Here is a 24,410-nt window from a genome sequence, read left to right as displayed (position 1 = left end):
AGCCATTGTACAAGTAACACAACTAACAAACTAAAGTTCTAAGCACCCGCTACTCCAGCCACAAATGGTGATGGACAATAAAGTAAGTAGTAGGAAGAGCCGGCTCTACAAATGTCCTTATCGGCAATGAGGGCAGAGGTTTGTGTAGATAACTCGGCTGAGGCATTTGCATCCATGTTCAGCTAGAAGTACCAAGAAGATAATCCAACTCTAGTCCCAAGCATTACAGATACCAATTTTCAGCCAATTCAGTTCACTCCACGTGATATCAGAGAACAGTTGGACATAGCGAAAATCAAGGAAAAGATCCGGCAACAACCTACTGTAAAATCCTGAGCACTCAAAACTACCAGCAGTCTTAGCCAGTTCCAGTGAAGCAACAATGCTAGTACATATTCAATGATGAGGGAAGTTTATAGAACTTCAAGAGGACTGGGTAGAGTGGATGAGATGATGTTTCCACTAGTAGGAGATTCTACGGCCTGAGGGTACAGCCTCAGAGTGATGGGATGACCCTTTAAGAACGGAGATGAGGACAAATATTTCAGTCAAAGGGTAGTGGAACTCATTGACTCGGTGTCCACTGTCTTCAGTGTATTTAAGACAGATTGATAGGTTCTTGATTAGTAAAGGGATTAAAGATTACGGGAAGAAGGCAGGAGAATGGGGTTAAGAAACATGTTAGCCATGACTAATTGACAGAGCAAACCTGTTGAGCTGAATGGCTTAATTGTGCTCCCATATCTTATGGGGTTACGTTTTTTTAAAATTATGTCCTATGCACAAAAAGCAGGACAATCCAGTTCAGCCAATTACTGCCTCAATCTTCCCTCATCAGAAAAGTAATGGCGTGAAGTACATACTCAGAAATAACCTATTTTTCAATAGTCAGATGGCATTCTGCTAAGACCATGGTTCCAGAACCCAAACATGGGCAGAAAAGTTTAATTTCGGAAGAGAGGTGAAACATTTGACATAGAACATACAACAGTACAGCCCACATTGTTGTGCTGACCTATTATCCCACTAAGATCAAACTGCTCTGCATACTCTACATTTACTTTACATTTAACTATCCTCCATGTGCCTATTCAAGAGTCGCTTAGAAGTCTCTAAAGTATCTGACTCCACTACCATTGCCAGCAGCATCTTCCTCCAATCACCTTAAAGTTATGCCCCCTCGTAATGGTCATTTCTGCCCTGGGAAAAAGTCTCTGGCTATCTACTCTATCTACGCCGCTCGTCATCTTGTACACTTCTATATCAAGTCACCTCTCATTCTTCTTCACTCCAATGAAAAAAGCCTTAGCTCCCTCAGCCTTTTCTCAATGGACTTGGCCTCTAGTCCAGGCAGCATCCATGTAAATGTCCTCTGCACCCTCTCTAAAGCTTCCACATCTTTCCTATAACGATGTGACCAGAACTGAACACAATATTCCAAGTGTCGTCTAACCAGAGTTTTCTAGAGCTGCAGCATAGCCTCACAGCTCTTAAACTCAATTTCTCTGCCAATGAAAAACAACCATACGCCTTCTTTACAACCCTGTCAACTTGGGTAGCAACTTTGAGGGATGAATGGACGTGGGCCCCAAGATCCCTCTGTTCCTCCACACTGCTGAGATCCTGCTATTTACCCTGTATTCAGCAATCAAATTCAACCTTCCAAAATGAAACACTTCACACTTTTCTGGGTTGAGTTCCACCTGCCACTTCTTTGCCTGGCTCTGCATCCTGTCAAAGTCAACGTCAATGCAAACTACAACAGCCCTCCACGCTGCCCACAACTCCAACAACCTTCATGTCATTGACAAACTTACAAACCCACCCAAACCCCATTTCCTCAATTAAGTCATTCATAAAGATCACAAGGTCCCAGAATAGATCCCTGCAGAACACCACTGGTCACCAAGCTCCAGGCTGAATACTTTCCATCTACTACCACCCTCTGTCTTCTGTTGGACAGCCAGTTTTGTATCCAAGTAGCTAAAATTTCCCTGAATCCCATGCCTCCTTACTTTCTGAATGAGCCTACCATGTGGAACCTTATCAAATGCTTTGTTAAAATCCATTCACACTACATCCACTGCTCTGCCTTCAATGTGTTTTGTCACATCCTCAAAGACTTCAATAGGATTGTGGGGCATGACCTGACCCTCTCAAAGCCTTGACTATTTCTAATCAAACTATGCCTTTCCAAATAATTGTAAATACTATCTCTCAGAATCCTCTCTAATAATTTGCCCACCACAGAAGTAAAACTGACCGATCTGTAATTCCCAGGATTATCCCTATCCCTTTTCTTGAACAAGGGATTTCCACCCTCCAATCATCTGGTACTACTCCAGTGGACAGTGAGGATGCAAAGATCATTGCCAAAGGGGCAACAGTCTTTTTCCTTGCTTCCTGTAGAAACCTTCAATATATCCCGTGTAGCCCAGGGGAGTTATCTATCCTCATGTTTTTCAAAATTTCTAGCACAACCTCCTTCCTAACATCAAGGCAGCACTTGACAGTGTGGCATATGGAAGTTCTAATACAATTTGAGTAAATGGGAATTGGGGTGAAAAATCTCCACTAGTTTGAGTATCATTTAGAACAATGAAACTGGTCATGGTCATTGGAGATCAAACAGGTCAGCCTCTGGACATCACATGCAGGAATCTTCAAAAGTAATGTCTTAAGCTCAATCAGTTTCAGTCGTATCGTCAATGGCTATGATTCCTTTGTTAGGTCTGAAATGGGATGTTTGCTGGCAATTACAGTATTCAGTACACATGTAATTCAGATACTTGAGTGTTTTTTTTAAAATACGTAGGATGAGGGCATCACTGGTTAGGCCAGCATTTATTGCCTATACCTAACTGCACAGAGGACAGTTAAAAATCAACCACATTGCTGTGGGTCTGCAGTCACATGTAGGCCATACCAAGTAAGGATGGAAGTTTCCTTCCCTAAAGGGCATTAGTGAACCAAATGGGTTTTTCTGACAATTGATGATAGAATCATGATCAACATTAGAATTCCAGATTTTTAAAAAATTCAAGTCCCACCATGGTAGATGGGGAAATTCAAACCTGGGCCCCGGGACATTATCTGGGTCTATGGCTTAACATCCAGCATTAATACTACTAAGCCAACACCTCACCCCCGCATACCTAAATTCAGCAAGGTAACATTCAGACTTGGGTTAAAAACTGTATCAAATCAAGTAGTTCAGAAGAGGGCCTTTGGCCTTAAACTCTACACTGCCAAAAACATACCTACATTAGTCCCACTTTCCTGCAATAGGCCCAAAACCTGGAATATTATTAAACTTCAAGTGCTCATCCAAGTACTCCTTAAAGTTTCCAAGGTTTACTGCCTCAACTGCCTTCTCTAGCTGAGCATTCCAGATTCGCACTAACTTCTAAGTGCAAGTTTTTAAATCACATTTCCTCCAAACCTGCTGTCTTTCACTTTAAATTAATGGCCCTTATTAACTGACCCTTCAATTATGAGTAACAGCTGCTTTCTATTCCCCCTATCAACGCCCCTCAATCTTAAACTTCTATCAGGGTCCCCCCTCAATCATATTTGTTGCAAAGAAAACAGCCCCTCCCATGCAACATCTTGGTGAATCTCTTTTGTACTCCCTCCAATGTAATCACATCCTTCCTGTAATGTGGAGGTCAGAACTGCACACAGCACTCCAGCCATGGCCTAACCAAAGTTCTGTACAGCTTCAAACTACCCCCCTGCTCTTATAATTCTGAAATAACTGATACAGGCAAGGAACAGTCACAGCACAGTACAGAAGCATCAGGCAATGGCCATCTCCAACAAGTGAAAATCCAACCATTTGCCCAAGACATTCAAACTATATTAGTGATGCAGAATTTCCTAAACACCACCCTGTGGGGTGCCACTGACAAGAAACTGAACTGGACTAGCCTGAAAAAGGGTGCAGCTACGACAGTGGGTCAGAGGCTAAAAACTCTGCAGCAAATAATTCACTTCCCAATTTTTAAAGCCTGTTCATCATCTGCAAAGCACAAGTCATAGGTTTGATGAATGAGTGCAGCTCCAACAGCATTCAAGAAGGTTGACACTGTTCACAACAAAATGGTTTATTCGATCAATACTTTATTCATCATCTTGAACCAACCATTTCCTCCTCCACTTTTTTCAGTACCTTCACCATGCATATTCTGCAGCAAGTCAAAAGCAGTCTTTTGTTAGAACCTTCGAAATAGCCAACTCCTGAGCTATTAAGATACAGGGTCCTAGACTAGGTGGGATTGAGGTTCACAAGGAAGAGGTATTAGAAATCCTTCAGAGGGTGAAGATAGATAAGTCCCCTGGTCCGGATGGGATTTATCCTCGGATCCTCTGGGAAGTCAAGGAGGAGATTGCCGAGCCTTTGGCATTGATCTTTAACTCGTCATTGTCTACAGGAATAGTGCCAGATGACTGGAGGATATCAAATGAGCCTTACTTCAGTTGTTGGTAAAGTGTTGGAAAAGGTTATAAGAGATAGGATTTATAATCATCTAGAAAAGAATAAATTGATTAGGGATAGTCAGCACGGTTTTGTGAAGGGTAGGTCGTGCCTCACAAACCTTATTGAGTTCTTTGAGAAGGTGATCAAACAGGTAGATGAGAGTAAACCAGTTGATGTGGTGTATATGGATTTCAACAAGGCATTCAATAAGGTTCCCCACAGTAGGCTATTGTACAATGTACCAAATGTACAATGAAACCAAATCATCATTTCCAGGATTATACTTAGGTTCTGAAATGTTTGGGCTTTAATCTCTGCATAAAACAGGGTCAACCTTTACATGAGGTGCATTGAAAATCACATTTTAGGCCAAAAACCTTGGAGTTCACTTGTACACACGGCCCTTATATGAGAATAAATGGAATTTTATGGATGTTGTTCTTGCAGGTTAAAATGAATTTCTAGCCATAGCTCTTCCAGCCGCTGCTAAAAATCAATCTATAGGCAGCAGATAGTGATTTGTTGGCTCATAAAATGGGAAAGGGCATTCTGCTTCCAGAAGGAACAGGAAATACCTGCATCCAGGATTTTGGCATTCTATTTGCATTTACACCAAGTAATAAATGCTACAGTTCATCTGTGTTTTAAAATAGATAAAATCAAAAGAGGAAGTTGGTACTGATTTTAGTAATACCACAATAACGGTGGTGGGGGGAGAAGGGGAAGAAGAGGAATTAAAAACGTAAAACCATCTGTGCTTCATTATGTGGTTGCTGATATTCTGCATGCATTAACCTTCCAACAAGTCGTTTTTACATACCCGGTTTTTGTGCGCATTGATTGATGCATAACGTACTGTGCCTCTGAACCCTGCTACTACTCGAGGCTGAAACAAATTTACAAAAACAGAATAAATTATTTTTAATATTTTCAATGAAATTTACTAAGTGACATGATTGAAACAAACGTACATTCTTCAAATTCTGAAGCACAGCTCATCCACTAATCTTGCAACAAGAAGGAAAAACATCTTTGTAAGTCAATAAATATTGTGTAAATTAATCTATGTGAATTACGATTTAATGAATTAATCTATACAAATGTAAATTGTTTACTTCCCAGAGAGAGTTGTTAAGCAGTAAGCCCAGTCCAACTGCTGCAATTACAGTTTTACAAATCAGGCATGGACAGAAATCTCTTATGGAATGTTCCAATACAAAGCAGAGCTTATTTGCTCCACAAATTTCAATCTTTTTAAATACTTGTTGTGGTTTACTCTGGTCAACTACTTGTAATATCATTAGCCAGCAACCGTTTCAAATTTCTTCAGCAGACAGAAATTGATCTTATTCTTGTAACTGTGGAGACCAAAGCTTGCTCAAAGAAACAAATTTTAAGGAGTTCCTCTGGAGAAAAGAAAGGTAGAATGAGAGTTATAGGGATGGAATTTTATTGTTAAGGGCTTTGGCAACTGAAGGTCCAGCCACAAATGATGGAACAATTACAACTGGGGATGCCGAAGATGTCAGAACAGACCAAGACACATACCTGAATGGGTTGTAAGGTTGGAAAAAATTGCAGCAACGGAGGACAGCCATTTGAAAACATTGATCAGAATTTGAAAATTAAAGCATTGTTTCACAGAGCCAATGAACACAGGGATGACAGTTTAACAGGACTTAACTTAGGATAGAAGCAGGGGAAATAGAAATTCAACTGCATTGTTATTAATTTGGCTAATTCTTCACACGTATTGCTGCAAATAGCCGACATGGCACATTACCATTATGCAGAAAAAGTACATATTTGAACAGCAGGATAAGCAAAGACCAATACATTAAGTGTGGAATGAGCTGCTATTCCAACAAGCAGCACATTCACAAATAGTGCAGTAAAAGTAGATCAGAACAAAAAAAAAAATCAGAATTAAGTAAGAGTCAGTTACTATTAGAAAGGACCGGATCAGGTAATGCAAAACATGCCACAGTGAAAACTTATCACATCTTCAATACTTTTCTACAAAACTAATATTTCTGGCGCCTTCTGGATGATAGCTAAGGATATACACGATTAAAAAAAAGACAGAATTAGAACACTTTGAAATGAATGAAGATGAAAATGAAATCTGAATAGTTACAAATGACTCCAATCATAATATTTACAGACTTAATTGTTAAAAAGATTAAGCCTTTTAAATAAATGCATTCAGAATTTACAGATGACTGAATTGATAGTACATTAAAAATAAATCATTATAACAGGTTGGCTGTTGTAAAGACATATTTGTAAAGTGACCTCTATAGTAGCTGAACATGCAAGGTTTTAACATTTAAGAAGGATAAGAAATTAAGATAGAGCGGAGTAGCTCATTAATCAAGAGTGATATCAGTACAGTCATGAGAAATATCAATAGAAAGTTCAACATTGATCATCAGTGCAGTGACTGGAACGAAGTTGGCCATGTACCTCAATATACAGGAGTTCCCCAGTTGGGGCTATTAACTTGGGTCAAGCAGAAAATCCTGGCTGACAAATATAAACAGGAGTCTCAGGGTCTCTCCTCTTTCTAGGGGCTGGCTCTGAACCAGGAGGTAAGATTCCAATAACTGGCCATATAAATAAAGGATGACTTGATGACAGGATACAGGCCTCTGTGAAGTTATTTCAGTGGAACCTAAGAGAACAGTACACTCCTGAAGGGAGTTCACTCGCAACAGTTGGCTTTGAGTTGGGTAAGCATTTCTAGCATCATTTGGGAAGTTTGACTCATTCGATCCTGGGCCCAGCACGTGCGAAGAATTTTTCCCCGGCAAATGAGAAGCAATGGTAGTAGATTCGCCAACTTTAGGTACATTTAAGTCATCATTGGACAAGCATATGGGCGTACATGGAATAGTGTAGGTTAGATGGGCTTAAGATCAGTATGACTGGTCGGCACAACATCGAGGGCCGAAGGGCCTGTTCTGTGCTGTAATGTTCTACATTCTAAGTAATTCTTCTGACTGCTTGCAGACTTGCAGCATTTTCAGTTATTCAGAGCCTAACTTTCCCTGAGGGTCCAGATACTAAAACCTTTCAAGAGCTGATGGATTTAGTTAAGAAATATTATAACTCCAAGCATCCTCTAATTCTAAGATACCATTGGTTTTACTCGCCAGTTCATGAACCAGGAGAACCTATGTCGGGATTTTTAACGAGGTTAAGACGCATATAATTTTGGGTTAACCCTGAATGAATAACCATACAAAGCACCTACATGGCTGAAGCCCAACTGGACATCAAACAGACACTACAGTTGGTTTGCCATTATAAAATGCAGCACGTAAGCTGCAGGGTAACCCAATGATAGTAGACGCACTCCTGTTCAACTGAGTTTGGGGAACACCACTTGAGCGTAGACAAGCACACAATCTCATGCAAGACATATCCTGTTCAGAAGTCATACACCACCAGATTATAGTCCAACAGGTTAGTTTGAAATCACAAGCTTTCAGAGCGGTGCTCCTTCATCAGGTGGTTTCAAATAAACTGGTGATGTGAGACTTCTGGCTTTGTTCACCCCAGTCCAACACTGGCACCTCTACATCAGGACATATCCAGGACATATACAGAGACCCTCAATCAGCCCACAGCAAAACCCTAAAACAAAGCTAAGCCTTGGCCAAAATGGCTAAAATGTTCAGACTGTGGGCCAAAAAGCCATAAGACCATAAGACATAGGAGTAGAAGGCAGGCCATTCGGCCCATCAAGTCCACTCTGCCATTTAAATCATGGCTGATGGGCATTTCAGCACCACTTCCCTGCACTCTCCCCGTAGCCCATGATTCCTTTTGAGATCAAGAATTTGTCGATCTCTACCTTGAAGGCATCCAACGTCCCGGCCTCCACTGCACTCTGCGGCAATGAACCCCACAAGCCCACCACTCTGGCTGAAGAAATGTTGTCTCATTTCAGTTTTAAATTTACCCCCTCTAATTTTAAGGCTGTGCCCACGGGTCCTAGTCTCTCCGCCTAATGGAAACAACTTCCTAGTGTCCACCCCTTCTAAACCATACATTATCTTGTAAGTTTCTATTAGATCTCCCCTCAACCTTCTGAACTCTAACAAGTACGATCCCAGGATCCTTAGCCGTTCATCATATGTTAAAGCTACCATTCCAGGGATCATCCGTGTGAATCTCCGCTGGACACGCTCCAGGGCTAGTATGTCCTTCCTGAGGTGTGGGGCCCAAAATTGGACACAGTATTCTAAATGGGGCCTGATTAGAGCTTTATAAAGCCTCAGAAGCACATCACTGCTTTTATATTCCAACCCTCGAGATAAACTACAACATTACATGCACTTTCTTAATTATGGACTCTACCTGCAAGTTAACCTTTAGAGAATCCTGGACCAACACTTTCAGATCCCTTTGCACTTCTGATTTGCGAATTTTCTCACCGTTTAGAAAATAGTCCATGCCTGTATTCTTTTTTCCAAAGTGCAAAACCTCACATTTACTCACATTGAATTTCATCAGCCATTTCCTGGACCACTCTCCTAAACTGTCTAAATCTTTCTGCAGCTTCCCCACCTCCTCAGTATTACCTGCCTGTCCACCTATCTGTACTGTAGTACCACCACTGTATGGCCAGTATGGACTCAAAAGGAGTCCTATGAGGCCTGACTTGAACAAGGAAGCTCAATGCCAGGAATCCAGGAGTGCGCACATCCCGGAAAGTCCACCTACATGAGATTTGGAACACTTAAATTGCTTAGCAATATCCAAATCCAAACCAAAATAAAAGTCTGGTTAAATGGTCACCCAGTTCTAATGGAGGTTAATACCAGCACAGCTAATTGATCAGCGATTGCAGAACCAGCCCTTTAACAAGATTTGCTCTGGACTCCAACCCTTAAATTTGCACAAGTTCTCAGCAAGACCAAGAACATATACCAGGGAACCATTACAAATTAAGGCTACAACCACAGTTCCTGTGTGCTATGAGAAGCAGTTGATGCAGTTACCACCAACTGTAGTTAAACGCTCCGGTCCAAGCTCAACGGAGCAAAATTGGTTAAGAAAAATTCATAAAACAGCTATCTTCAAGGAGAGAGAGATAATGGGAACTGCAGATGCTGGAGACTCCAAGATAATAAAATGTGAGGCTGGATGAACACAGCAGGCCAAGCAGCATCTCAGGAGCACAAAAGCTGACGTTTCGGGCCTAGACCCTTCATCAGAGAGGGGGATGGGGGGAGGGAACTGGAATAAATAGGGAGAGAGGGGGAGGCGGACCGAAGATGGAGAGTAAAGAAGATAGGTGGAGAGGGTGTAGGTGGGGAGGTAGGGAGGGGATAGGTCAGTCCAGGGAAGACGGACAGGTCAAGGAGGTGGGATGAGGTTAGTAGGTAGCTGGGGGTGCGGCTTGGGGTGGGAGGAAGGGATGGGTGAGAGGAAGAGCCGGTTAGGGAGGCAGAGACAGGTTGGACTGGTTTTGGGATGCAGTGGGTGGGGGGGGAAGAGCTGTGCTGGTTGTTTGGTGCAGTGGGGGGAGGGGATGAACTGGGCTGGTTTAGGGATGCAGTAGGGGAAGGGGAGATTTTGAAACTGGTGAAGTCCACATTGATACCATATGGCTGCAGGGTTCCCAGGCGGAATATGAGTTGCTGTTCCTGCAACCTTCGGGTGGCATCATTGTGGCAGTGCAGTGGGGAAACCAAGCGGAGGCTTGGGGACCGCTTTGCAGAACACCTCTGCTCAGTTCGCAACAAACAACTGCACCTCCCAGTCGCAAACCATTTCCACTCCCCCTCCCATTCTCTTGATGACATGTCCATCATGGGCCTCCTGCACTGCCACAATGATGCCACCCGAAGGTTGCAGGAACAGCAACTCATATTCCGCCTGGGAACCCTGCAGCCATATGGTATCAATGTGGACTTCACCAGTTTCAAAATCTCCCCTTCCCCTACTGCATCCCTAAACCAGCCCAGTTCATCCCCTCCCCCCACTGCACCAAACAACCAGCACAGCTCTTCCCCCCCACCCACTGCATCCCAAAACCAGTCCAACCTGTCTCTGCCTCCCTAACCGGCTCTTCCTCTCACCCATCCCTTCCTCCCACCCCAAGCTACCTACTAACCTCATCCCACCTCCTTGACCTGTCCGTCTTCCCTGGACTGACCTATCCCCTCCCTACCTCCCCACCTATCTTCTTTACTCTCCATCTTCGGTCCGCCTCCCCCTCTCTCCCTATTTATTCCAGTTCCCTCCCCCCATCCCCCTCTCTGATGAAGGGTCTAGGCCCGAAACGTCAGCTTTTGTGCTCCTGAGATGCTGCTTGGCCTGCTGTGTTCATCCAGCCTCACATTTTATTATCTTCAAGAAGTCCTAATTAAATACCTAGAAGCTTTGAGGTGGTTTACAGGCTATCAAAATGAGCCAAGGCCACCTTACCAGGAGCAATTCCGTGATTCTGCAGGGTATGCCCAGTGCCATTTGCCTTGCGTACAAAAGTAGCAGAAATCAGAAGGCTGGAAAGGGAAGGAATCATCACCAGCATAGTTTGCAGAATCGGCAGCACGGGTCATATTGACTGCGAACCCTGATGATTTGTTCACCTTTGTTAAGGCATTTTAAGCAAATGTTAAACTGTTTCTTGCAGCTGGATAAATACCCAATCCCTCCTCACAAAACGAGCTTATTGTAAAAGTGCTACTTTAGAGTCTAAGACTGAGAAATGGATAATGGTAAACAGGGAAATGGCAGAGATTTTGAACAAGTATATTATTTTCACAGTAAGTGGTGCAAAAAGCATCTTAAGAATTGTAGAAAACCAGCATTCAAAACCGAAACAGCAACTTAAAACAATCGCAACAACTAGGAAAACTGACAAATGATAAGTCTCTCACATCAAACTTCTGCTTTTGGAGTCTCAAAGGAAGTGGTTTCAGGGATAACCTATCCATTAATTGCAATCTTTAAAAATTTCCTACATTCTAGAAATGCCCCAGTGGATTGGAAAGCTGCAAAAGTAACACTTTTGATCAAATGGAAATGGACATAAAAAAACAAAGAAGAAAATTCAGTTAAGTCTGACATCTGTCATTAGGAAAATGTCAACATCCAGGAAGTGGTACCATAATGTTAACAATCATAAAATCAATCAATAGGGTCAACATGGTTTTGTGAAAGGACCAAGAGTTCTTGTCAAATTTACTTGAGCTCTTTGAGAATGTAACAGGGTGGATAACAGGGAACTAGTAGATGTAGAGTAATTGGCTATCAATAAAGCATCCCAGAAGTTGCCACTTAAAAGGTTATTGCAAAAGAGCTGAAACTGTTGGGAGGTGATGTATCAGCAAGGATCAAGGATTGGCCACTGTATGACAGTATGCCATGGGGGTCAGTGTTAGAATTTCAACTATTTATGATCTATATTCATAACATGGATAAAAAGGAGAGAAATACTTCCATTGGAAGTAGTCGGAGAAGGATCACTGGGTTGATTTGGGGTTTGCCCCAAATATTTGAGCAGGACTGCCTAAATTGTTGGGGTTTAATTGGGGTATAATTGTTGGGGTTTAAAGTAAGAATGCTGATCTTAGTGGAAAACAGAATTTTGAAATGTTTGACAGCGTAGAGATGGAGAGGATATTTCCTCTCAAGGAAATCTAGAACCAGGGGCATAGAATAAAACAAGGGACAATCCATTAAAGATGGAAATGAGGAAGAATTTCTTCTCAGGAGGTTGATACCCTTTGGAATGTTGTTTGTCAAAAAGCAGTGGAGACTTGGGTCATTGAATACACATTCAAGGCACAACTAACTGACAAAGAAGTCAGTGGTCATGGGGACAGGAAGCAAAGTGGAGTTAAACACATAACCATATGAGTTGTGATTTATTTTGAATGGCTGAACAAACACAGACTGAATAGCTTAGTCCTGCTCCTATTTCTTACAATCATATTAAGGAGAAACACTCCTCTGTATCTGGCTGTCCTATATCCAACTGCAAATGATGAAAATGCTTCCCTACTAATGATGTCTGTGTTCTAGCATTTGAATAATGGTGCTGAAATAATTTCCAGACTGTCTTGGGAGTTGAAATAAATGCAATTTTAGATATGGTTGCAGAATTAATTTTACTGGAAATATATGTTGTTGGGAAGTTACCTTTACTCTGTTCCATCGAATTGGGATTAGTTCAGCTTTCAGACTTCAACTGAAACCTTCCAGATTCCATTGAAAATAGGAAGGATGTTTAAACAATGCAGAGCTGTCAACATTTTAAATTAGAAAAAAAATTTCCAGAAGTTCAAATGGTTGACCAGATATTCAGCAAATAGTCTTGTCAAAGCAGAAGAGTTCAGCCTCACATTGCATTAATTATGAGTAACTATTCTATTCTGTTTCCTGCTATCCACACAACTGCACAGGATCGTTCGGAAGGTCATTTTTGCTTGCTTGCTTAATAAGCATTTTTATTAAGTCACTTCGGATACACATCAGCAGTGACGTGAATTTAGAGTTCAATGTTCATTATTAACAGCAGGATAAAAGGGGAGCCTAGATTATAGACACAAAGTTGTACATTGAATTACTCCTGGTCTATTAAATGAGGTACAGCAGAACCTTGAATGAAAGCAACTTATAATACAGTTGAGATAAGTTACATTCTGCAAAGCTCTGTTTAATGGTTTGAACAGCCTGAACAACTGGAATACTTCCTCATCTTGCAAAATGAAGATTTCTTGGATCCAAAGAAGCATTAGGTAGACTACTGGGAGACAGCATTCTGGTCAACTGATACCATTGCCACTGTCAGGAGATATCAAAACAACATGACCGTAACAAAAGAATACTGCAGGGCTCCCTGGCCGGAGTACAAAGAGAGTTAACAACTACTGCATTTAACATGGTATCTTTGATTGTTGCATAAAATGCATCACTTAAAAAGATCTCCAAGCATCCTTCTAGAACTGTGAAACATTCACTTGAGTGACACATCTACAAACGTGAATGATCACTGCACACACTGCTGCTGGAACAAACAGAAACAGCACAATAGTAAAGTAATCATAAGAAACAACAGATAACAAACAGCCCAAGACTGATAACACCTGAAATTGCTTCCACACAAACACACAAACAGTAAATTGATCGATTTCTGCAGAACTTTACAAAATGCAACTGTGATGAGCCTTTAGTATAGTCAGAGGAGTCCACTTATCTACTAGTCTCATAGAGGAACGCACAGTAAATAAGCACCTGATATTCTAAATTAGGATAAACTATGAAAGATTCTTTTATATAAAAAAAGCATATACACAGGGAAAAGCTTTTTGCTATTGCTCACATTAAGGTCACATTCACCCAATTCATCTATCATGAGTGAGCACATTTTCCACCACAGCACTATTGAAAACTGAAAGTAATCCAGGGATCAGAAGAGTTCCAGTTGATTAGCTGGCTGCAAGACTGAAACAATGATTAATTTTAAGGGGTTGATGATTCAAGCAGATTGCCCTACTTCCCAAAGTTGGCTCAAACATTAACTTACCCATTAGCTAGCACATCTAATCCTAACCCTAACCCGATCCCCTCCAAATCAAAAAAATTGCTTAGTTATGCGTTTTTATTGTCAGAGGATAGAATCATTTTATAGTCCTCACATTATAGCTCTGAATATCAACATGACAAAATCATGAGGGGCATAGGTAGGATGAATGCATATAGTCTTTTTTCTCAGGTATGGGGAACTAACTACAGGGCATAGGTTTAGAGGGGGGAAGTTTAAGGAGAACCTGAGGGGCAACTTGTTCACACAGACAATGTTGTATTTATGGAATGGGCTGCCATAGAAAGTGGTTGAGGTAGATACAACAGCAACATTTAAAAAACATTTAGATAGGTATATGGACGGTAAGGTTTAGAGGGACCAAATGTGGGCAATTAGAACTAGCTGGGCACCATGGTCAGTATGGGCCAGTTTTCATGCTGTATTACTCCATGACACTGCCTTTTAGCAGGTATTATACAACACTCCAAGTGCAATACAACTTACCAAAATTATGTTTCCTTAATAACAGCAATCCTTTGTCCAAATTTGAACCTTAATACAGCAAAGGAATAGGATGGCTTTCTATCAACAACTGCAGAGAGGTAAAGCTCTGATTCAGTATTGGCTTTCAGTGAACATTTGAGTAATTTTCATGCTCACAATTAGGGATGTTGGTACTGGGGTCTAAAACAGGTGTCATGGTATAGTTTTACATACTGTGTACTTGCTGTATTCCATTCTATTAAGGTGCCACCCAAAATGTACTTTGTATTTATACATGGGAAAAAAAAAGACTTGAAATCTGGTTCATTTGGCCCAAATAAGGTTCCTACCCTCCATAAGAGCAGCTAAAGATTAGAGATAGGGAGGGTCAATTCCAAGAAGTAGCTTAAATGAGAACTTTAAATCTCGAAACATTAGGGGACTGGGAATGAAAGAATATCAACAAACTATTGTTACAAGTGAACAGAGGTGGTGCTGGATAAGATCGTGACAGCAGAATTTTGTTTGATTTGAAGTTTGCAGAGGCTGAGAATGAGGGGGTTTACAGCAGACAAAATAAGTCTGAAGGAGGGTCTAGGCCCAAAACATCAGCTTTCCTGCCCCTCTGATGCTGCTTGGCCAGCTGTGTTCATCCAGCTCTACTGCTTGTTATTTCAGAGTGAGTATTGAAATAGGTGATAAATTCATACAAATGATTTGGATGAGAACACAGGAAGTATGGTTGGTAAGTTTGCCAATGACACCAAAATTGGAGGTATCATGGACAGTGAAGAAAGTTACGTAAGAGTACGACGGGATCTTAATCAACTGGCCAACAGGCCGAGGAACGGTAGTTGGAGTTTAAATTTAGATAAAAGCAAGGCATTGCATTTTGGTAAGGCATACTAGAGGAGGACTTGTATACTTAAAAGGGTAGGGCACTGGGGTGTGCTGCCAAACAGAGAGGCCTAGGGGAGCAGTTACATAGCTCCTTGAAAATGGTGTCACAGGTAGACCAGTCTAGTGAAGGCAGTATTTGGTGTGCTTAGCTTCATTGGTCAAAAGGATTAAGTAGAGGAATTGGGACAAGACATTGGTAATGCCATGTCTGGAGTATGGTGTACAATTCTGGTCACCCTTCTACAGGAAGGATGTCATTAAACTGGAAAGGGCGCAAAAAAATTTACAAGGGTGTTACGAGACTGCAGGATTTGAATTATTAGTTAAGGTTGGATAGGCTGGGACTTTTCTTTCCCCTGGAGTACGGGAGGTGGAGGGGTAACCTTATAGAGATTTATACAAATATCAAGGTCTTTCCCCCAGGATAGAGGAACCCGAAATTAGAGGGCATAGATTTAAGGTGGGTGGATTTAAAAGGGACCTGAAAGGTAAGTACAATTTAAAAGAAATTTGGAAAGGTATATGTGTAGGAAATGTTTAGAGGGATATGGGCCAAACATAGGCAAATGGAACTAGTTCAGCTTAGGAAACCTGGTCAGCATGATAAGTTGCGCTGAAGGGTCTATTTCTGTGCTATATGTGCCTTTAGACATGGGTGAGAGTTTCAGTTAGGCTAAAGCAAGGGTAAGACTATTTAGACAGAGTGTACCCCAACCATCACTGCATACAGTTCCTCAATTTTTAAGAGGAAATGGCTCGTAAACCTCTCCTAATGCAATGCTGCAACTTCAAGCATAAAGGCAGACACAATTTGTGAACTCAGTTGGCTGGGCAGCTGGTTTGCAATGCAGAGTGATGACAACAGTGGGGGTCAATTCCCTCACTGGCCAAGGTTACAATGAAGAAATGACCTCTTCAACCTCCTCTCTCACCCGAGGCAAGGTGACTCTCAGATTAAACCAATACCAGTTGTTCTCTCTAACGAGGCAGCAGATCTTTGGTCTGGTAAGAATATGGCACCTTCGATTTTACAGTAAAATCGAACATTGTTGGTACAAAGTAAATGGGCTTCTAGCATTTATTTGCCATGAAATTTTCAATGTCCACTGAAAGTAGTCAAAAGTCAGCATTTAAGTATTGAATTTCACCAAATGCATATGTGAATTAATGTTTAATGCTAAAGACCCATTCTGCAGTAACACTACTCCAGAATCAATACTTTGTGATTTTTAATTTTAAAAAAATGAATTTCAGAAGAAGAGGAGCAATTATGAGAAATGAAAGACTTTGCTCAACCTTCTGTTTGAATTTCCACCCAAATCATCTTTATCAAAGAATAACAATCGTAGCTTTCTACCAGAGTACAGGTTTCAGTTTCAATCGAAAATTGCCATGAACTTAAAATATCAATTTCCAAAAGACCACAGAAGCTTTTACTTGCATGAATAGAAGAAAAAAAAACTACCACTTACACCACAGTAGCACAATTGCAGTTCTAATGAGCAAGACTGACAAAAGATTAAAATATAATGAACAAATAGCTTTCTTTAATTCAATGTAATCAAAGGATGCTATTCTTTGGATTGGATCGAGATTTTGCTGTAAATATAAAGTTCCTCCTGATTCTTCCTTATTTTCACCAATTTTAAGGAAGGTTTAAATGGACTTGCCCTTAATTTGTTCACGTGACAACCTGTATGAAATTAACAATTCAAATCATAAGTTAGTTACAGAGATAATGGGAACTGCAAATGCTGGAGAATCCAAGATAACAAAGTGTGAAGCTGGATGAACACAGCAGGCCAAGCAGCATCTCAGGAGCACAAAAGCTGACGTTTCCGGGCCTAGACCCTTCATCAGAGAGGCCCGAAACGTCAGCTTTTGTGCTCCTGAGATGCTGCTTGGCCTGCTGTGTTCATCCAGCTTCACACTTTGTTGTAAGTTAGTTACAGGGTAGTTTAGACAAAATAGGTCAATAGTCATTTCACGGCACCGATATAACATTAAACACCTGGAGTTAGGAAACTCAGATGTATTTATGACACCTGTGAGTAGAGATCAAACCTAAGATATACCTGGGGATAACTGACCGTTATCTGTTACAGTACAATATTAGTTGGTTATAGGAACAGCAAATAGGGTTTTAAGTTGTACTGCTAGAAGCAGCATGGAAAATATAAGCAGTGCGCAATTAGAATTTTTACATTTTTAAATATAAAAAATCCATATACTTTCATACAACTGCACGTTGAATCACAACGTCTAACTTGGATAGCCACATATGATGAAAGGTGTCAACAGTGTGAAAATAATGAGTATTATCGCAACCAACTTTGAACTCTTCCTAATAAGGGTAAATGTACAAATTTAGATTTAATATTATTTACTTTGGAGAAGCACAGAGTTGGAAAATTATGATTGACATTTTAAAATTTATGAGATTGCAAAGGCAGGTTATGTGAGATTAATAGGAATGATTGTATTAAAGAGTTGAGCTAAAGAACTCTTTCACAAAAAGTTAGCTTAGATATATTCGAGAGGCTAAATCGTCTATGACTATTACTGCTGTCCTTCTGCAACTATTCACTGCTAGAATCATTGAATCTCTATAGTGTGGAAGCAGGCCATTCTGCACTTCAAGTCTACAGTGACCCTCCAAAGGGCAATCCACCCAAACCCACCTCCCACTATACCTGTAACTCTGTAGTTCCCACAGCTAATCCATCTACTCTGTTCATTCCTGGATGCTATGGGCAATTTCAAAAGGCCAAAGGAGGGGGGTGGAGGGTCTAGTGGTATGATCACTGTATTGTTAATCCAGAGACACAGGTAATGTTCTTGGGACTTGGGTTCGAATCCCGCCATGGCAGATGGTGGAATCTGATTTCAATGAATTTCTGGAATTAAAGAGGCTAATGATGACCGTGAATCCGTCGTCAATTGTTAGAAAAACCCACCTGGTTCACTACTGTCCTTTAGGGAAGGGCTGGCCTACATGACTCTAGATCCACAATGTGATTGACTCTTAACTGCTCTCTAGGCAATTGGGACCGGCAATAAACGTTGCCTGGCCAGTGACATCCTCATCTCCTTAATGAACTTTACTTTTAAAAAAAAGAGAACTAGAGCACCTGGAGGCAACCCCGCAGACATAGGAACAATGCGCAAACTCCAGAAAGATAGTCACTGAAGGCTGTATTCAAACCCAAGTTCCTGACACTGTAAGATAGCAGTGTTAACCACAGAGTGGCTTGGTTGCTCATCGAAATAATCTGCTAAATATGTACTATGATTATTTAAAGGGATTGTGATGCATTCTTGAGTAAAGAAGGCACTTCCAGTTAAAAATAAATCACTGACATTGAGTTATTGGAGAGCTGTCTTTATTGCCATATATGAGTGAAAGAGGAATTTTCTTCAACTTTAATTCAATGCATAGTGTCATTTGGTTTGGATTATAGATGACAATTTTCATGGATGGGGGAATGGTGCATAAAGTTGCAGTGTGATTTGAATAGAGCAGTTTCAACAGTGTCTTATCACCCCTTCATAGAATCAGAGACAAAACTATTGTTTTGAAGCTATTTTGCCCCTCTATTCCTTTCCAGCTTTCTGTAAATCAATCTATTCGTGTTCCTTTCCAACTATACCCTTGCATATTTATTTCCCCAAAGTGCCCACTGATTTCCTTTGGAAATCACAGATGACCTCCACCTTCAGCATTCTAGTAGATAGCAAGGTGCGGGTCATTACCACACAATGCATTTAAAACAAAAGGTTTTTCCTCACATCCATACTGCACCTACAGCCCAAAACCTTAAATCTGTCTCCCTTGGATCAGACACCATATAACCTTTGTCTACCACATCTAAAGCTTTCATAACCTTACGCACTAAAAATTAATTTCCCTTAAATCTCCTTTCCTCCAAGGAAAGCAAACCCAGCTTTGAAACAAACATTGCAGCAAATATCTCTCATTCCTCAAATCATTCTGGTAAATCTTCTCTTTCATCATTTCAAGGACCCTTTCTTTCCAAAGGTGTGACCACCAGAATTGGCATAATATATCAGTGGTCTAATAAGAGACTTGCAAAGGTTCTGCACAACTTCCCTGCATTCAACCTCAAGACTTCCACAAAGTCCAAGATCTTGCTACACTTTGCTACTCTCGCAAATTGTCCTGTCATCTTAAAACCTTTGTGTACATGGACTCCCAGATCTCTTTGTCCTTGCAAAGTCTTAAGCTCTGTCATCAAGTCATTTGTCTCTTCCTAATTCTGTTGCCAAAATACACCTCTATGTATTAACTTTCATTGATCATTTGTCTGTCCATTCTACTTGCCTGCCCATGTCCAATTGCGGTCAAATGGCATCAACTTCATGGTTTGCCATACTTCCACATTTGGCACAAACTACAAAATTTTGAAAACTTACTCCATATTTCAACATCCAAGTCATTTGTGCATATCTAGCGAAACAATGACATAAATCTAGGCAATTGCTTCTAAAAGATGTCATTTTCAGTTGCAAAATATCACATCAAACAATCCTTGGACTCATCATGAACAATGAATTCACCTTCCTCACCTTTATTCATCACAAACAACAATAACCCCACAATCTAAAAAATGCAGTGTCACTTCACAGATCCAAATTGACTACTTCCCACTCAGCATTCAGTCAACGTTCCTGAGGAACGATCCCAATGGATGCAAATTGTGGCTAGTTCCATATAGTGGTATTACCTCCTTGAGCATGGCAATTCCAAGTTTCATCTTGTTTCATAAGCGCAAATTTTAAGTTGGCAAATGTAAGTTTTTTTTTATTCACTCATGAGACATGCTAACTGGTCCAGTATTTATTGCCTGTCCTTAGATTATTCTTGAGAATTAAATCCACATCTCAAATGCTGAAAATGGCAAGACTAAAATCTACTGCATCACCCAACTGTGAAAAAGACACTAATTAATTTAATTTGTTTTACAAAGTTAATAAAAAGGAAATACTTACAGGTCTAACATCACCACAGGAATTTGTGAATTGTCGTGCCAAACCAAAGTCCAGCATAAAACACTTTCTACACGTGCTAGGAAAGCGGCCCATTGCAAAGTTTGACTGAAAGTTTAAAAAAAAAGTTGTTTTGTTTTATTACAATGCCTTCAACTGACCCCATCTCAATTAGAAAGAGACACACTTTTACAATGCCATGACCTCAGCATGTCCAAAAGGTATTTAAGTCAAGTAAATACTTTTGAAGTACTGCAGTATGCGTATGACAAACCCTCACAGTTTAATGATTCACCTCATTGCTAACCGAGTGTAGGTAATGCCAGTTAAAAACAAATTTACTGCAGAATATTTATAGATTAACAGCAGGAAGTAAATTAAAGAGCTAGTGCTCAAAAGAGCACTCTTCATGGAGAGGGAAGCAGCCAAAGACAGCTTCTAGTAGTTTTTGAAAGGGTTAATGGCCAGCAGAGCCACAAAATTTAAATCCAACGCAATCGAGAAGCACAAAAAATTTATTTTTAAGTATACTTTATTCATAAATTATCAATAAATACATTACAAAACAATTCAATTTGGACATAACAGGATAAACCATAAAAAGAAAATCACATTCCTCACGTGCACAGTGCACTTTTCTTACATGCCTCCATCCAAATGGAAATTGGCACATTTACCAAAATATGACCAGAAAGTATTTAATTCCAATACAAGCTACAAGGAAATCTATAAGTTAACAGATACCCAGTATATCATAGCAGAATGGCTTTAGATGACAGCCTTTCCCCACTGTACCTTGGTAGTGACTGCCCCAAGCTTTTGCCCTAGCACATAATCCTGGAGCTTGGAATCTCACAGTTTGCAACTCTTGGCTTGGGAGCAACTCTTTGCATTGGAAGATAAACACATTTCAGGCAGACTAAAAAATAGTGTTTAATGAACTGATGGTTGTCCAGGTGCAATCGATGTTTGACTTGGTGTTTGTCTCAGGGAACAGCTTGTAGAACATAGAGCCCTGGTATCACCAAACAGCTCAGGACAAACCTTGACAAAGACTATTGCGTCTCTCACCAGACCTCCTTTACAAAGACACTTTCCAGAAGAAGTTGTAAAAATATCCTTTATTTGCAAACAGTATCAATAAGTACATACAAAAAGTCCTAAAACACTTTTGTACATGTACAGTCTTTGCAGAGAAAAATAAAAACTGGAATTTGGCATTCCTCAGATCTTCCTTAGTTGCAAATCAAAAAAATTTTCTACTCATGCAGGAAACTATTCTGAGGCAACAAACAGTCTGACAACTGAATGGAAATAACAAAGTGTGGAGCTGGATGAACACAGCAGGCCATGCAGCACCTTAGAAGCACAAAAGCTGATGTTTCAGGGTCAGACCCTCAGGATTTTCCAGCATTTGCAGTTTCCATTATTCTGACAACTGAATGGACACTTGTTATACTCAGGCAGAAAGACCAGAGATCACTGGTTTTACTCCAATGGGCCTGGAGGCAACTGTCCCAAGCTTTAGCTGTTCCTTTAGCATGTAGACCTGGACCTTGGAATTTGAAACACTCAGTTGAGATCAACTCTTTACACTAGAAGACCAACAAGTTTCAGATAAATCAAAGACTTTCAATGGTGCAGTCAATGTTCGGCTTATAGTGGCCCCAGGGCAACAACTCAGAGTGCAGAATCATGAGTCATGGAGCTTCTCTGGACAAACCACTGCATTTCTCTCAGACCTTCTTTGCAAAGGCATATTCCAGGAGATGTGTGACGGTCTCTACACCAGCACAACCCCTTCAAGGACAATAAGCAGTTGTGTGCAAAGATCAGACTTGCGTGAAAGGTCTGACAGGCAGTGCCCTTTACATCAGCAACCAAGTTGCATCTTGGAGCATCCTGCCAAATTACTTAGGCAGTCTGCTCGGGAAACCACTTGAGGGGATCAACCTTTTCCTTTCCCTGCAGGGTCTGGAAGACACTGCAACCTACCTGATGAACTGGTCATCACAGATGTCCTCCTTTGCAAATTCTTCCACAAGGGACGGGTGATGTGGAATTGTCCAGTACCTTGAAGCGTTGCTCGGCACTGAAACTAGACCTAACCTTTGCAACACCGGGAACAGGTACAACTTAGTAGGTACTGGCAATTCAACAGCACTGCCTCATTGGTCTAGAGTATGATACTTGCTTCAAGAAGTTGAAGGGAGCGAGGGGTCCTGGATTCAAATACCAGCCGAGTCCTTGCCAGCTTTGACTCTGTCCTTTATTCACTGTTCATTTAGTTTTTGAAGTAACAAAGTGAATTAGTGAAGGTAGAATAGTAGACTGTATCTATATGGCCTTCAGTAAGGTGTTCAACAAGGTTCCACATGGTAGACTGGTTAGCAAAGTTAAATCACAGAATGCAGGGAGAACTAGCCATTTGGCTGTAAAATTGCTTGAAGGTAGGAGAGAGAGGGTAGTGCTGAAGGGTTGCTTTACAGACTGGACACCCGGAGACCAGCAGTGTGCCACAAGTTATGGTGTTGGGTTCACTGCCTTCTGTCATTTATAGAAATGACTTGGATATGAATATAGGAGATATGGGTAGTAAACTTGAAGATGACACAAAATTGATGGTGTAGTGGACAGTGAAGGAGATTACCTCAGTGTACAATGTGGCAATCATCAGCTGGGCCAAAGGACCGAGGAGTAGCAGATGGAGTTTAATCTAGATGAGGTGATACATTTTGGTAGATTAATCAGGACAGGACTTGTACACTTAAATGGTAAAGTCCTGGGGAGTGTTACCAAACAAAGACACCTTGGAATGCAGCTTCATAGTTCCTTCGAAGTGCAATCGGAGGTAGGCCAGGTAGGTGGCACTTGGTATGCTTGCCATTATTAGATAGTGCACTGGGCACTGGAGTTAGGTGGTCATGCTGCGGCTGTATAGGACATTGGTGAGGTCACTTTTGGAATACTGCACTCAGGTCTGGTCTCCCTGCTACAAGAAAGATGTTGTTAAACTTGAAAGGGTTCAAACAAGATTGACAAGGATGTTGCCGGGCGGGAGAGTTTGAGCTATAGGGAGCTAAATGTCTTTTAACCACCTTGTTGATGACACAAGCTTCAAAAGAATTACATACCTGCACCCTGAGGTCCCTCTGTTCTACAACATTACCTAAGGCTCTACCATTAATTGTATACCCTTATTTATTATACCAAAATACAAATACCTCATTTATCCAGGTTGAACTGCATCTGCCATTTTTCAGCCCATTTTCCCATTTGATCAAGACCCCTTTGTAATCTTAGAAAACCTTCTTCACTGTATTAGATTGGAGGTTGGTGCAATTATAACATTTAAAAAGGTATCTCGATGGGTATATGAATAAGAAGGATTTACAGGGATATGGGCCAAATGATGGCAAACATTTAGATGAATTTAGGATATATGGTCAACACGGACAAGTCAGACTGAAGGGTCTGTTTCCGTGCTGAACATCTCTGGAACTCTATGATTTGATGCTCGTGTACAGGGGGTCACACAAAGCTTAATACAGCTAAACACCCTCCAGAAGATGATGCATGAATGCAGTGTCTGCTGATACTGATGGGTTGAAAGATGCAGTAAATTAAGTCTTCCTGGTCACTGCCTTGCAAAACAATAATTTTACTTTAGTGGTTACTGTCAACGTCACAGAGCCATTAGGCTAGGAGTGGCAGCACTCCATTAGCTTCAAATGGCAATAAAAACTAAAGACATAGACTTGTTAAACACTATGAATGTGAGAATTTCATTATAATACTGATTTGGACACAGAATTCCAGAGCACATAGGTGCAGTGACTATTATTTGGCTCATCGAAGATCATTGCAAAAGGGAAACATGAGGCTGACTTACGAACAATATTTCAAGATCAAAAATCACAAAATGCATACATCCACTCAATTCTGTGACCAGGGGCACAGACAGCTTTAATTCGGTAAATGAAAGAAAAACAG

General features: G+C 40.8%; 1 protein-coding gene across 10 annotated transcripts in view; it reads right to left on the bottom strand.

Annotated features, from left to right (window-relative positions):
- Positions 1–24,410, bottom strand: part of LOC125455365 (tau-tubulin kinase 2-like) — a 232,414-nt gene that overhangs the window by 100,165 nt on the left and 107,839 nt on the right. For all 10 annotated transcript variants that reach the window (XM_059649366.1, XM_048537190.2, XM_059649361.1 and 7 more), the window contains 2 exons: positions 20,421–20,525; positions 5,301–5,366 (listed from right to left, as the gene is read on the bottom strand). In XM_059649366.1, the coding sequence (XP_059505349.1) occupies positions 5,301–5,366; positions 20,421–20,525 (171 nt within the window). The remainder of the gene's footprint in view (positions 1–5,300; positions 5,367–20,420; positions 20,526–24,410) is intronic.

Source organism: Stegostoma tigrinum, chromosome 10 (assembly GCF_030684315.1).
Source record: "Stegostoma tigrinum isolate sSteTig4 chromosome 10, sSteTig4.hap1, whole genome shotgun sequence".
Lineage (NCBI taxonomy): Eukaryota > Metazoa > Chordata > Chondrichthyes > Orectolobiformes > Stegostomatidae > Stegostoma > Stegostoma tigrinum.
The sequence above is the reverse complement of the archived record's forward strand: the minus strand, read 5'-3'. Positions and strand labels throughout refer to the sequence as shown.